Source organism: Sciurus vulgaris (genome assembly GCF_902686455.1).
Source record: "Sciurus vulgaris genome assembly, chromosome: 5".
NCBI classification, from domain to species: Eukaryota; Metazoa; Chordata; class Mammalia; order Rodentia; family Sciuridae; genus Sciurus; species Sciurus vulgaris.
Window position 1 is genome coordinate 140,551,701 of NC_136465.1, and position 12,799 is coordinate 140,564,499.

At 34.4% G+C, this 12,799-nt stretch overlaps 1 protein-coding gene across 2 annotated transcripts in view; it reads left to right on the top strand.

The window, feature by feature from the left end:
• SYT1 (synaptotagmin 1) overlaps positions 1-12,799 on the top strand; it is a 344,348-nt gene that overhangs the window by 136,977 nt on the left and 194,572 nt on the right. For both annotated transcript variants that reach the window (XM_079141181.1, XM_079141182.1), the window contains exon 2: positions 9,160-9,341. In XM_079141181.1, coding sequence (XP_078997307.1) covers positions 9,176-9,341 — 166 coding nt within the window. In that variant the 5' untranslated portion in view covers positions 9,160-9,175. The remainder of the gene's footprint in view (positions 1-9,159; positions 9,342-12,799) is intronic.

A 12,799-nucleotide genomic window follows, 5' to 3' on the forward strand; every position in this document is an offset into this window, starting at 1 on the left:
ATATTCTATATCATTATTGTGATATTCAGAGCATGAGTTTTGCCTAGGATATATTTTGTTTCTTTCCATCTTTTACCCTCTTTAATACTGGTCTGAGAGGGAAAAATAATGTAGCAAGGAACAGTTTTCACTTGGTTCATGAATTCATCCTTGCTTTAGTCAGTTCTGAAATGTATATTGACTACAACTGCTGAACATAATTGTTCTTGATCTTCAGGAAATAAGAAACTAAGTTTGTTTAAAATAATACATCATTTGTAAACAAGCTCATATCTTCATTCTTTGGGAAATATGTATTTCATATTTCATGGTTGCACTCTAAGAAATAATTATAAAACTCAGTATTATTTTATATACCATAACAAAAAATGTTGCAAATTAAAATATCAAAATTGTCTCATGTCACTTGCATTTTTATTTTGTACTTATTGAAAGATCATTCAGATTTATTCACACCAATTTTATTTTGTGCCACCATTGTGCACACAAGAGGAAAATAAAAGCAAAATAGATTGTTTAATGAGTTCCTAAAATTTCTAAATCCGTCCTGAACTCAAAGTTGACGGTGCCCATCTTTTTTCACACACCATCATCTCTTGTGTCATTAAGGGTGCTGGGGTAAAGCATTTCTGTAAATATTGCTCTGTTGTTGCCTCTAAAAATCTTCCAAACAGCTTCCTCTCTTTATGCTGGTTTTGATGGTGCATGTTGTCAGAAGAAAGCTTCAGAAAACAAGCAGGATTCAGGTCCCTTCCCTGGGTTACCCTTCAATGATCTGTTGTCTAGAACATCAATGGGAATAACAACCACAATAAGCATGCACAGCAAATGGCAACTTGGTCTGGAAGGCAGTGATAGTAAGATGCAGCAGATTATGAGAAAAAAATAGATATATCCCATTTCAGAGATGTGGAAAATGTGAAAAAAAAATATGTTTTGAAAAAATAAATTCTGTCGAATGTTTAACACATCATTCAGCTATCAGTCACCATAATATTTTTCCAAGTCGACAGTGATAGGAACTCCACATCACTCAATATTGTCAGTGCCATTACTCGTCCATGTACATAAGTTAGAAAAGCAAAGCAAAGACTTAGTAACAGAATTTACCACTACTGGATATAAACTCAAGCTCACCAGAAACTGGCCCCATGAACTCATGCAGTAGGTTTTATTTCTCATCATCCTCCCTCAATTACTACAAGATGCAGATACACTGATTATCACAAAGTATTAGTATTTGCAGGGTACTATGTACTGAAACTCAAAGCTGAAAACCAAGCTAGTGGAAGCAGAGTAGCTGCAGCTATGGCATTGCGTGGCAGTAATGGTGTGAGCCCTGGGATCAGGCATTTATATTTGGAATCCTGGCTCTGTGACCACACACATTTCCTCTCTGCTTTATGGCTCAGTTTCTTCAGAGAATTTCATAACTTAAATTCCTGAGGTGAGATTTTACTGGCCTAGCTACCCTTTCCTACCATACAGTGTCTTTGGCCCCAGTCCAGTGCCCAGGACTACTGAAATCTGAATTCGCTGTGACTATAGCCACCTGTCATCCACCTAAACTCATTCCCATCTTTACAGACTGGAAAACACAAGTTTACTGAAAAATACATACGCATGAGCAAATACTGGAATTTATACCTTATATACATCTCCCCTCAGAGAATGCAAAGTTAAAAATAAATATAGAGACTGTAAACAAGATGGGGCAGCTCAGAAATAAACCAGGAGGTAATGAGGTATTTTGATATAGGTAGAACTTCATTATGTTTTTTAAACGATGAAAATTAGGATGAATAAAAATAACTAAATACTTAATATAACCAGTCTTCTTCCTCCTTCCATGAATCTTGAGAAAGTGCTTGTGCCTGACTTAACGGGCACGGGTATGGGAGGGAATGAACACTGGAGAATCTAGAAAACTAAATAGTTCTACATAAGAAAAAAAGGAAACAATTTACATTAAAAATAGGAATAGGGAAATTGTTAAGTCAGAGTTCTCCATCCTCTAAGAGAATCTAGTCACCAAAAAAGAAGAAGTCTGGCCCCTGGTTTTTAAATACAAACAAAATGCCTCTTAAAGTATTGACCATTTTGGCATCTCACATCTGTACCTCTCTCTGCTCATACCATTTGAACCTAAATGTCCTAATTCTAGGTCTTATTACAGTTTTTCACATGCTTCCTGGAAATCAAGCATGTCAAACTGTGTCAAGAAGGTAACTGTGAGCTTTCCACTGTGGGTGTCAGGGGATGCCACTGTGGAACATGTCTGAGTTCTCATAATGGGAGGAAGAGGCAGCAAGGAAGCTCATGGGCTGTCCTCAGGTGTGAACTGGAGCCTTACTCTCTTTTGTCCGACTCCACACAAAGCATATGAGTAAACACATTAAGGATATGCGTCCAATTCCTGGTACAGGATGCATGAGACCTAACCAAATGTGACCATTGTTCTTCCCTGAAAGAAGGAAGGAAAGAAGGAAGGGAGGGAAGGAAAGGAAGGACATTGGAAGACTATGAGGGTTCCTAAGAGAAAACAGAAACTGAAGGATTTTAATGAGAGAGGGGAGAGAGAGATGGAAAAGCTACGTGACTGTAGGAGGCTACAGAGAGACAGGTGGGAAGAACGGAGAAAGAAGAAATCTAGAACCTTCCATAGCTGGAACTGGAGAGGAGTCATGATGTTTAAAGGGGATTCTTAGGAAATGCTGCTGCTGAGCACACAGTATTTCCTTCTTTCCCACATTCTTCCAAAGACACCTTCTTCAGCATCACAATCTATACAGCTCTCCAATGTCTATAGTATGAAATTTGTGGGGCTGGGAAAGAGCATTGATTCTGTTCTCAAAGTAATGCTAAGAAGGTTCACTTACATTGCATTTGCAAAAGCACTTTACCTCTTAGAAAATGTACTCTTAAGCAAAATTCTTCCTCTGAGAAGACTCCCATGACTTGATAAATGGGTAAAATAAAAAAAATTTTAAAAAAAAGAAAAAAAAAAAGAAAAGAATCCAGGTTCCTGTGCATTTTTAAACTAGGCTACCTGCCATGATTTCAGTTGCTCCCGGGTCTGAAAAACAACCTTTTATCTCTAGCCTTTGCATTGGATCTGCCTCCAGAAGTCAGTGCTACTCCACCATAACAGAGCTGTTATTATCTCTTGCTTCCCTCAAGAGATTTTATCTTTTTGAACTAAAAAGAAGATACACCTCAAGTCTGACATTCAAACATCTGCAAACTTGTGGAAGATTTTGATGCACTGCTAGACTTCACTTATGGAAGGATCCTCCACTAAGGATCCTTGGGCATAAATGGAATTTAAACGAAGTGTTGACAGTGGTTCATTTATTTTTTTCCTTCAAAATTCTTTCAGAGTGGGGGCTATTGGTCAGATTCCCTGGGAACCCATTTGGAGTCTAAGGTAGTTCACCGGGGAATGTTTTCCACATGAGAGACTGAAGGAGGCAGCTTTAGTTAAAACAAGATACTTCTTGAACTGAAATGCAGTTAAGGAGTTTCTGCTGATCCTACAGTGTTTAGTTCAGAGATGAACTAGACTGAGGTAAGGAGCTAGGCCTTCATCCCAGTACCCACCCATCATTGCATGCGTGATGTCTCCGTGGAAGGGAGTTGAACCTGAGTCAGGGAAGCTCCTTTTGGTCAAGGGCAGTTCTTTTGAAGGAACTCCTTGACCCGGAACTGTCAGCAGGCAGCTCTCCCTGAAACTGAGGGCAAAAAATGCTGAGGGTCTCATTCCTGATAGTGAGGGGATTGGGATAGGGGAATGGCAGGTATGCATGTGATATCCACTTAAATTTCCATCTATGCTATGACAAGTCAATGAAAGAAATCATTATTTTCTGCCCCACCTCAAAACACAATTTTACACATTCCATAAAATTTCAGACTGGTTTTAATAATTACTCCAAGAATTACTTTCAGTTTGGAGCTTTTGTGCATTAGCATTCTTTTGTTTGAGTAATAATATTTTTTTCAATATTTCTTTGACCTTCTCCTGATTGCTCTTTAATTTTGCATGCTATTATTTCAAAGTACAATACTTAAATAGAGGTAGAAATAGTGCTTTCTCTAGAAATCATTATGTTTATGCAATAGAGTAGTCTATCTCACTATACAATCTGAGAAATCTATATCAATTTGTAGATCTAGAGATAGACATAATTAAAGTCCTACTAGGAAGAATAAATATAAGGGGAAAGTTGGGGAGTTGTCATGGCAACAAAAATCTTGATTCTCCTCACTTTATACCACAAAAGTATTAACCTTTATGATACCTAAATATTTTTTGTACATTGTATTCTAGTCAGTGACCATTTTGTGTACTCCGTTTGTTAAATATGTAGCTGCATTATTCATTCTTGAGATTTATCTTCTTGATTACATTTTAAAGTATTTTTTTAATCTAGCACTGGTAAATTAAACTGCAAGATCCAGTTTTCTTGTGAGTAGAACAATGAATGCTAAAGATAGAGTTTTATTTGTTTGTTGTTGTTTTTTAGCTTTTCGTAATTTAAAATTATTTAGGTTTATAATATATGGAAAATGTAACAAAGGAGGAACAGATAGTCTACCACAAGCTTAACATTTTAAAATATTTCTTTCCATCATCTTTTCTACAAAAGATTTTTTTATTTAGAAAAATGTAATACTCTATAATGTCTCATAATTTGCATTTTTAATTTAACTTCCACGTGTTTTCAGATATAGATATTAATCTTTAGGATAATTTTAATAGCATCATTTCCTAGATTACCATGATTAAGAAATATCTCAGGTAATTTCTGGTACTTCTAATATTATAATGTTACTATAAATTATCTTCATACTGAATAATTTGTACATCTAAGTTTAACTCTTTATCAAGAATTCCTACAATAAGAATGAGCACTGTTAAAGATTTTGATCTGTTACTTTGCTGTCTTTAAAATTTTTACTAATCTCTCCTCCCTTAATTATCCAGTTCCTTGTACTCTCACCTTCATTTATGATCTATCTTTAGCCAAAATTTTAAATAAAGATTTTATTTTAATCTTCAGATTTTTGATAATTTGTGAAATTAAACACTTTTTCTTGTTTTTTGCTTTTTGTTTCTATAAAGAGGGAGAAGAATTTGCATTTCTTTAGAAACTGCTTAGTCACATCCTTTCTAGAACTTTCTTTTAGAGGAGAATGTGTGTTTCCATCCAATAGTTTTTTGGTGTATTCAAGAACGCTAAATTGCATTTTAACAAACCAAACAACTATACCTCTAAAATTAAGTAATCTGTTTCCTGTTAGTAAGATGACCTGTATTTTCTATTTGCTGGTAAATTGATTAAAATGAAAGTCATAAATACTTCTTTAGTACTAATTTAATTATTTAATAATACTTACGTGGTGTTATTAGAGTAGACCAACAGAAAGAACCTTGGACCAGTCAAAAATCTATATAGAACAAATCATATTCCTGGAAGAGCCACATATCAGTCTTTTTCATAAATTAAGAATAAGTCACTTTTCTGGGTAGTATGGTAATTGAAGTTACTATACTTAAATATTAATTATAGTATTTTGACATCTGGTAGTTACCTAATGGCATTTAGTTATTAGCCCCATTAGTGCTATTCTAGCTTAAAAATGTCCTTAATATAGTGATTTTTCAAATTTCATGTTTAAAACTGTTAGTGGATTGTGAAACAAATGGACACTATTTGGAGGTACAACTAGAATTTTTAGTGAAAAATAGCAGTAAAATTGGGTATTTCATACATAGGAAAGTGTTTACATTCAATTTTTGTTCAGTATATAACTTACAGGCAAATAGTGTATACTGGATCACATTGTTAAATGTACTTCTTATTATGAGTTGTAGTCAAAAGCTTGTTCAAAAAAACATGATATTATTTATCTTACTGTGTGCAAATTCCCTTAATGCTAGAGTGGGTGAGACGCCTAGGTGCAAATTCCAATTCCAGTAATTACTATTGTACAACTCCCAGCCAATTGCATAACCTCCCTATGCCTCTGTTTCCTCACCTGTGAAATGGGTGATAATTACTTCTCTTATGGGGGTAGGATAAGTACTATGCTTTAATATATCTAAATCACTCAGCAACTACTCAATGACTATTAGTTGTTATTTTATCAAGACTTGAATAAAATACATTTTTTTCTGAATAATCAGGCAATCCTACATGCACTAACATATATAAAAGAAAATAAAATTGTTACCTTAGAACTGAATAAGCTGCTAGTTTTTCTATTCACAAAATGATGCTTCTTGATCAACACTTTATTTCCACAAATATGAATTTTCAAGAACCATATAACTATTCTTAGCTTTATTATTTACAAGCAGTTTTATATCTCATATCTCAAGATATAAAAGAATAAAAAAATATTAAATAATTAGTCTTCCTTTGTCAATATATTTGATCCTTAACTTCTCACCGTATTTTTATATTTTATGAATACATTTTAGATTTCACAGTGGTTTGCACTAAGTGATAAGAGTCTTGTCTATATTTGTTATGATCTTTTCTTGATTTAAAACAAATTAGAAATGTTAGGGATAATATCATTGGATGGCAAGAGTCAAAAATTCACAGCTTTTATATCTATGTTGTATACCTTTCAAGGATACCTTCTGTCTACATAGGATTATATTTGATAATCATGGAAACAATTCTTTTTGTTTTCTTTTTAAAAATGAGTTTATTTCAAGCATATTCTCTAAATGTTAACTCTACTGAACAAAAGTCATATTGTTTCTATAGTTTTAAAATATTCCAAATATGTACAGAAATGTCTTATATTCCATAAGTTGGAGCAATATGAAAAATACTTAATCCCAGTGACAAGGAACTCATCTGTGTCTGCATAGAAAAGTTACAAACAACCATATAGCTACTTGGAGGTAAAACTGAATGTCACTCTGTGTGACCAGCAACAATATCCTACTTCTAAAACTAGACAAAAATTAAGCAGAAGAATTACACAATATGCCTTTAACAACAGCAATGTTGTATTTAGCTATATTTTCTTTACATCTATCATTTCCTCTAAATCCTATAGCAAACTATAATTCCCCAAATATCCTTAATGATCCTGTACAGATAAGAAGTAAAATGAATCACAATTGGTGATGCTCAAGGCAGAGAAACAAATTCATTTTTAATATATACATACTAATAGTTTATACATGTATATATAATTTTAGTCTAACTTATGAAATATAAAAGGCATGCCATCATCAGTTTCAATAGTTTCATTCAAGTTGTACCAACAGTGCCAATGGGACCTCTTAAGTTTTTCAGGGACACAGGTTCCTAAGCTAAACAGGATCAGGAAAAGCTTTGGGAAAATGAAAAGTTTCCACACTTTGGGAAATTCTGGGCTGCTAAATACTATTAAAGATGATTCATGGAGGCATGGATGGGTGGATGCATGGATGAATGGATCAATGGAACAAACTCTGTGACAGACACATGCTGAGCTCTTTGCATAGATTTTCTCATTTTATACTCATAAAATCCTTAAGTAGTTGCCCTGATTATATTCATTTTATCAAATGAAAAAAATGAAAGAGAAGATCTGAATTTGTATCTTTCTGATTCTATCCATAGGAATATATTAGTAGCTAACAGTAAAAAAAAAAAAACTAAAGACTTAGGAGAACTAATCAATTATGCAATAAAAATTTATTATCTTTGTGTATACATTAACCTCAGTCATGATCTCCTTCTAGGAAATTTAAAATCTCTGGATTTTGATTAAGATTTTAATAATGTCATCCATCTAAGATTATTCTATTTCAGTTATGCTTTCAGTAAATATGTAAGTATGCATAATTAATTCATAAAAGGTTTGCATTCTATAAAAATCCTTTATGTGTTTGCCTGTTACCTGCACTTCTTTGCAAATCAAAAGGTCTTTATCTGCCCATCAGATTTCCTGTTGTGACTATGAAGCTATTTCTGCCCTGGCCTGTTTACATTTATCTATCTCTGCCCAAAGTCATGTCTACTTTCTCATCAGCATGGCCCAAAATCTTAAATCACACAGTTAAACTTTAAAGCCCAAAATATTTTTGGTTTACAGAATATGAGTTTATTTCTACTCCTTTAGAATACCTTTCATACATTTATATAACACCTCACATTTGCTATACCAAAAGAAAAAAAAAAATATGGAAAGGGTAGGGTTCAGTTCTTCACATCTCAGAAAAGGGATAAATTAAGAAGTAAGGTGTTAATTTAGAATTAATTTAGCTAGTGAAGAGGACTAGAACTGATATCTTCAGAATTCAGGACTAAGATTTTTCACTGACTATCTTAGGATTAATTGTTTTTTAGTAGTTTGAAGATAAATGAGCACTTAACATAATTGAATAAATTAATTTAATAAAATAATTCAATAACATAATCAACCTAAATAAATTAATTACGCAGACAAGTCATGTTTCATCATCAGTGTCTTGATATATGTAGTCAATCATGCCACATTTTCAGTGACCTAAAGAAATCACCTAGCAAGACAAGTGAATTATTGATCAGAGCCTTGTCTACAGTAAATGTCGAAAAATAAGGGAAGAAAATTTGCCATCAATAAGTGAAATCAAGAACTAACTTCTGTATAATGTACATGATATCTTGGACTGTCAATGTTATAATAGTATTATTTATAACCATTCAAAAAGTCACTACCATTTTGACAGTATGCTATTACTCATCACCATTTCTAATACAAATATCTCTTTTTTCCTTTTAGAAGATACAGCATGTTTACAATATACAGTGTGTATATTGTCAACAATTGTTTCATACACATTTCCGAAAGATACAGGTTAGAAGTTAATCTACACCGCAAAACATGGACTGTATAAATTACTAATAGATTTGACAGTTTGCATAGTATTGTTGGGAGAGAATGCCATTTACTAGCTGCATCTGGTCTTACCCTCTGGGAAAGAACTCTCCACTCACTGTGGTCCCATAAATATTTCATGCGCCAACATAAAGTAATATGCTAATGACAGACTATTTACCCAGTGAGCAGGTGCGATCTATGATGTTTTCATCTCTGGTATACCTTTGATGTGGGATCAGGTGGGCCATTTTGAATTGCTTTTTCTTTGCTTCCCTCCCCTCACAGTTTCTCTGAAACTAAAATGGTGAGCGAGAGTCATCATGAGGCCCTGGCAGCCCCGCCAGTCACCACTGTTGCGACTGTTCTACCCAATAATGCCACCGAGCCTGCCAGTCCTGGGGAGGGAAAAGAAGATGCCTTTTCTAAGCTGAAGGAGAAGTTCATGAATGAGCTGCATAAAATTCCACGTGAGTATCCCACACTGTTACAAGAGTAAAAATAAAGTGTTGAAAAATGACCTAACTCACTGGTTAAGAAAGCAGGACTCTTAATATTTTAATTTTAGTATTCCAATAATATAACAGAATAATCTTGGAAATGGAATATTCCTTTTATTGTTTTTAAATATATTTTATAAATGCAAGTCAGTGTATTTTTTAAATCTGTATATTGTGTTTAATGTAGGTAGGTCTTCTTTTATGTCTGTTTCTCTCAAGAATATGAATGCCTATAGGTTGTGCTATATATATTTTGGATTTGCCTTTATGAAATTATTCCATTATAAAGATTATTCCTAAACTGTAGCTAATATTTACTTTCCCAATATTGCAAGTTTGGTTTTCTTTCATTCATTTTTTAACATTTTAAACATCTTTGGTCCAATTTTGAAGTTTTGGTCATCATCAGGAAAAGCAAAAATTTGAAGGTTAAATTTATCTGCTTAAGTGTTATTACTAAGTCAAGTCAGCGGCATTTAATTTTCTTAATTTTATTTTTGCATTGACAGAGAAAATTTTTGTGTACATGTTTTGACATATATATATATTATGGATTGACCAAATCTGACTAATTAACAAATGCATCAATTCATGTGCTCATCATCTTTGTGCTGAGAACACTTTACATTCACTCAGTAGTTTTCAAGGAACACTATGTTATTAATGACACTCACCACGTTGTACATCTTGTGAACTCACTCTTCCTATCCAACTGAAATTTTGTATCATTTGAACATATATCCAACCTACCTTTCAACATTCTCAGTCACAAGTAACCATGAGCTCAACTTTTTTTCCTAGTCAAATTTATTTTTAACCGACACGTAAAACTGTACATATTAATAGAGTAATATGGAATGGTTTGATACATGTATACATTGTGTAATATCTAAATCAGGTTAAGCTGTCTTCTCAAACACAAGTGTTCTCTATGTTCTTCATAGAGAACACTCAAAATCCTTTCTTCTAGCTTTTTGAAATATGAAGTATATTATCATTATCAAAGTCACCCTACTATGCGACAGCCAGCCAGAATTTCCTGCTTCTATCTAGTCATCACTCTGTACCCATCAATCAATCTTTCACCATCCCTCTGTACCCCTTCTCCACAACCCCTCGTAACCCCCTTCTATGAGAAACTTTTTAGATTCCACACATAAGAGAGACCATTTGATATTTGTTCTTTCTGTGCCTGCCTTATTTCTCTTAACATAATATCCTCCAAGTTCATTCATGTTATTTCAAATGGAGCATTCTTCTTTTTATGGCTAAATAGTACTCCATTGTGTAAACATACCACATTTTCTCTGTCCACTCATCCAGTGATACAAAGTAAGGTTGATTCCATATCTTGGCTATGGGGAATAGTGTTGCAGTAAACATGGAAGCCACGATATCTCTTCAGCATACTAATATCATTTCCTTTAATACAAACCTCACCGGTATCTCTTATCTTTTGTCTTTTTGATAATAGGTGATATCTCATTGTGGTTTTATTTTGCATTTCCTTGATAATTAGTGATGTTGAACAATTTTTCATATACCTATTGGTCATTTCTATGTCTTCTTCTTAAATATCTCCATTCAGGTCTTTTGTCTATTTTTAACTGAGTGGTTTTCTTTCTATTCAGTTTTTTTGTGTTTCTTGTATATTTTAGATATTAACCACTTATCAGAGATATAGTTTGCATATAGTTTTACCATTCTGTATGTTGCTTCTTCACTCTTGATTTTTTTTTTCTGTGCAAAAGCTTTTTAGTTTGTTAAAATCTCATTTGTTCATTTTGGGTTTGTCTGTTTTTGGGGGGATGCATATTTTTCAAAGAGTTTGAGAAGAATTGTTATTAGTTCATGTTCATGTGTTTGACAAATCCAGCAGTGATGATGTCATGTTTCCGCAGTAGTTCTTGATCCTTGTGGTTGTGCCTCTATATCTACATGTCTGAAGTAGGAGGTACTGATTTCTGTCTTCACAGATTGATTTTTGTCTGGCAAAGTTCTGTAGCAGGTACAGTTTCAGGGTATAACAGAAATTCAGGGCAGTCATGGCAGGCCTAGTTCTGTTGAAGTCCAGGGCCCATTATATCAGTCCTGGTGCTGGGCACACTAGAACTATATAGCAGATACATCCAGCAAGGCACTGAGGTACCCCAGAAGCCCAAGATTCCTATGGATGGTGTCACATTGCCACAAGTGAGCACAGGACTTTGACTTGCTACAGTAAGACCCACATCTGTGCAGACTGTATCCATTACTCTAGGCCAGTCCCTATGGACTGAATCTTTAGACCTACCCTAGCACCAGGATGTATCGCACAATCCCAGGCTTCAGGCTTGTGTAGCAGACTCAGTCTCTGGCATGTACTATTGTCTGAATGATGTTGGTGACTCTGCTGTGTACAACCCTCGGCAGTTGCTCAGTCTGGGTGCCCCAGAGCTATGCAGGTCACAGTGGTCTCTAGGCTTCTGGCAGTATTGCCTTTTGGAGCATTTTTGAGCAGAGGTGTCCCCTTATCTGATTTAGGCTTTTTAAAGATCATTGTTGTTACAGTATTGAAAATGGCTTATGGAGGGACAGAAGATAAAGCATGGTGTTGCAAAAATCCAGATGAGAGACTTTTTTAATTTTATAGGAGCATTTTATAAGACCACTGAAAGACTAAATGAAAAATAAGAGGAATCAACTTCTTACTCCTTAGTCATTAGAAACATTCATTTCTCCATCCATTTTTAGCAAGTTCAGGTTCATCTGAGACACACTCTTAGCAGAGTTGTCAGTAACCACCATTCTCTGCAGGAAGATCCATAACAGAGAAAAGATGGAGATGGTCCATGAAATGAGCCCTAGGATGAGAAATGCAAGATCTCAGTTCCCTTCTTTGCTCTGTTGCTGAGTTAATGGACTGATATATAAACTCCAGATATTTTGAAGTTACAACTATCAGGTAGAAGCCAAATGCGTGTGTTAGGGGTACAAACTCCCACTTACAGAATATTTTATTAAAATATGAGCTATAAGAGAAATGTGTTATAGGGAAACAAAGAAAGCAATGTATAATACCAGATCAAATGCATATCTTGCCTTTCTTCAAGGCGCTGTTCTTCTGTGGAAGAGTAAACAATGAGATACATGCCTAGTCTGATAACCATGGGATGGAAATGTTCCCCATTTATCAGTACAACTCATCCACTCATCTCCTGTACGTCTTGCCCAATGGTGGCTTCTCACTTGGGACTTCCCCAACCACACATTTTAAAATTGCATCCCCTTTCTACCTCATCTTTGCCAACATTTCTCATCTCCAGTCCTGGTTTTATTCCTTATTACATTACTTAGACCCATCTTCAATTCTATGTATTTTATTATTTGATTTTAAATTTTCCCAGATTCCTCCAAAAATAATGTAAATTCTCTGAGGGCAAGAGGTT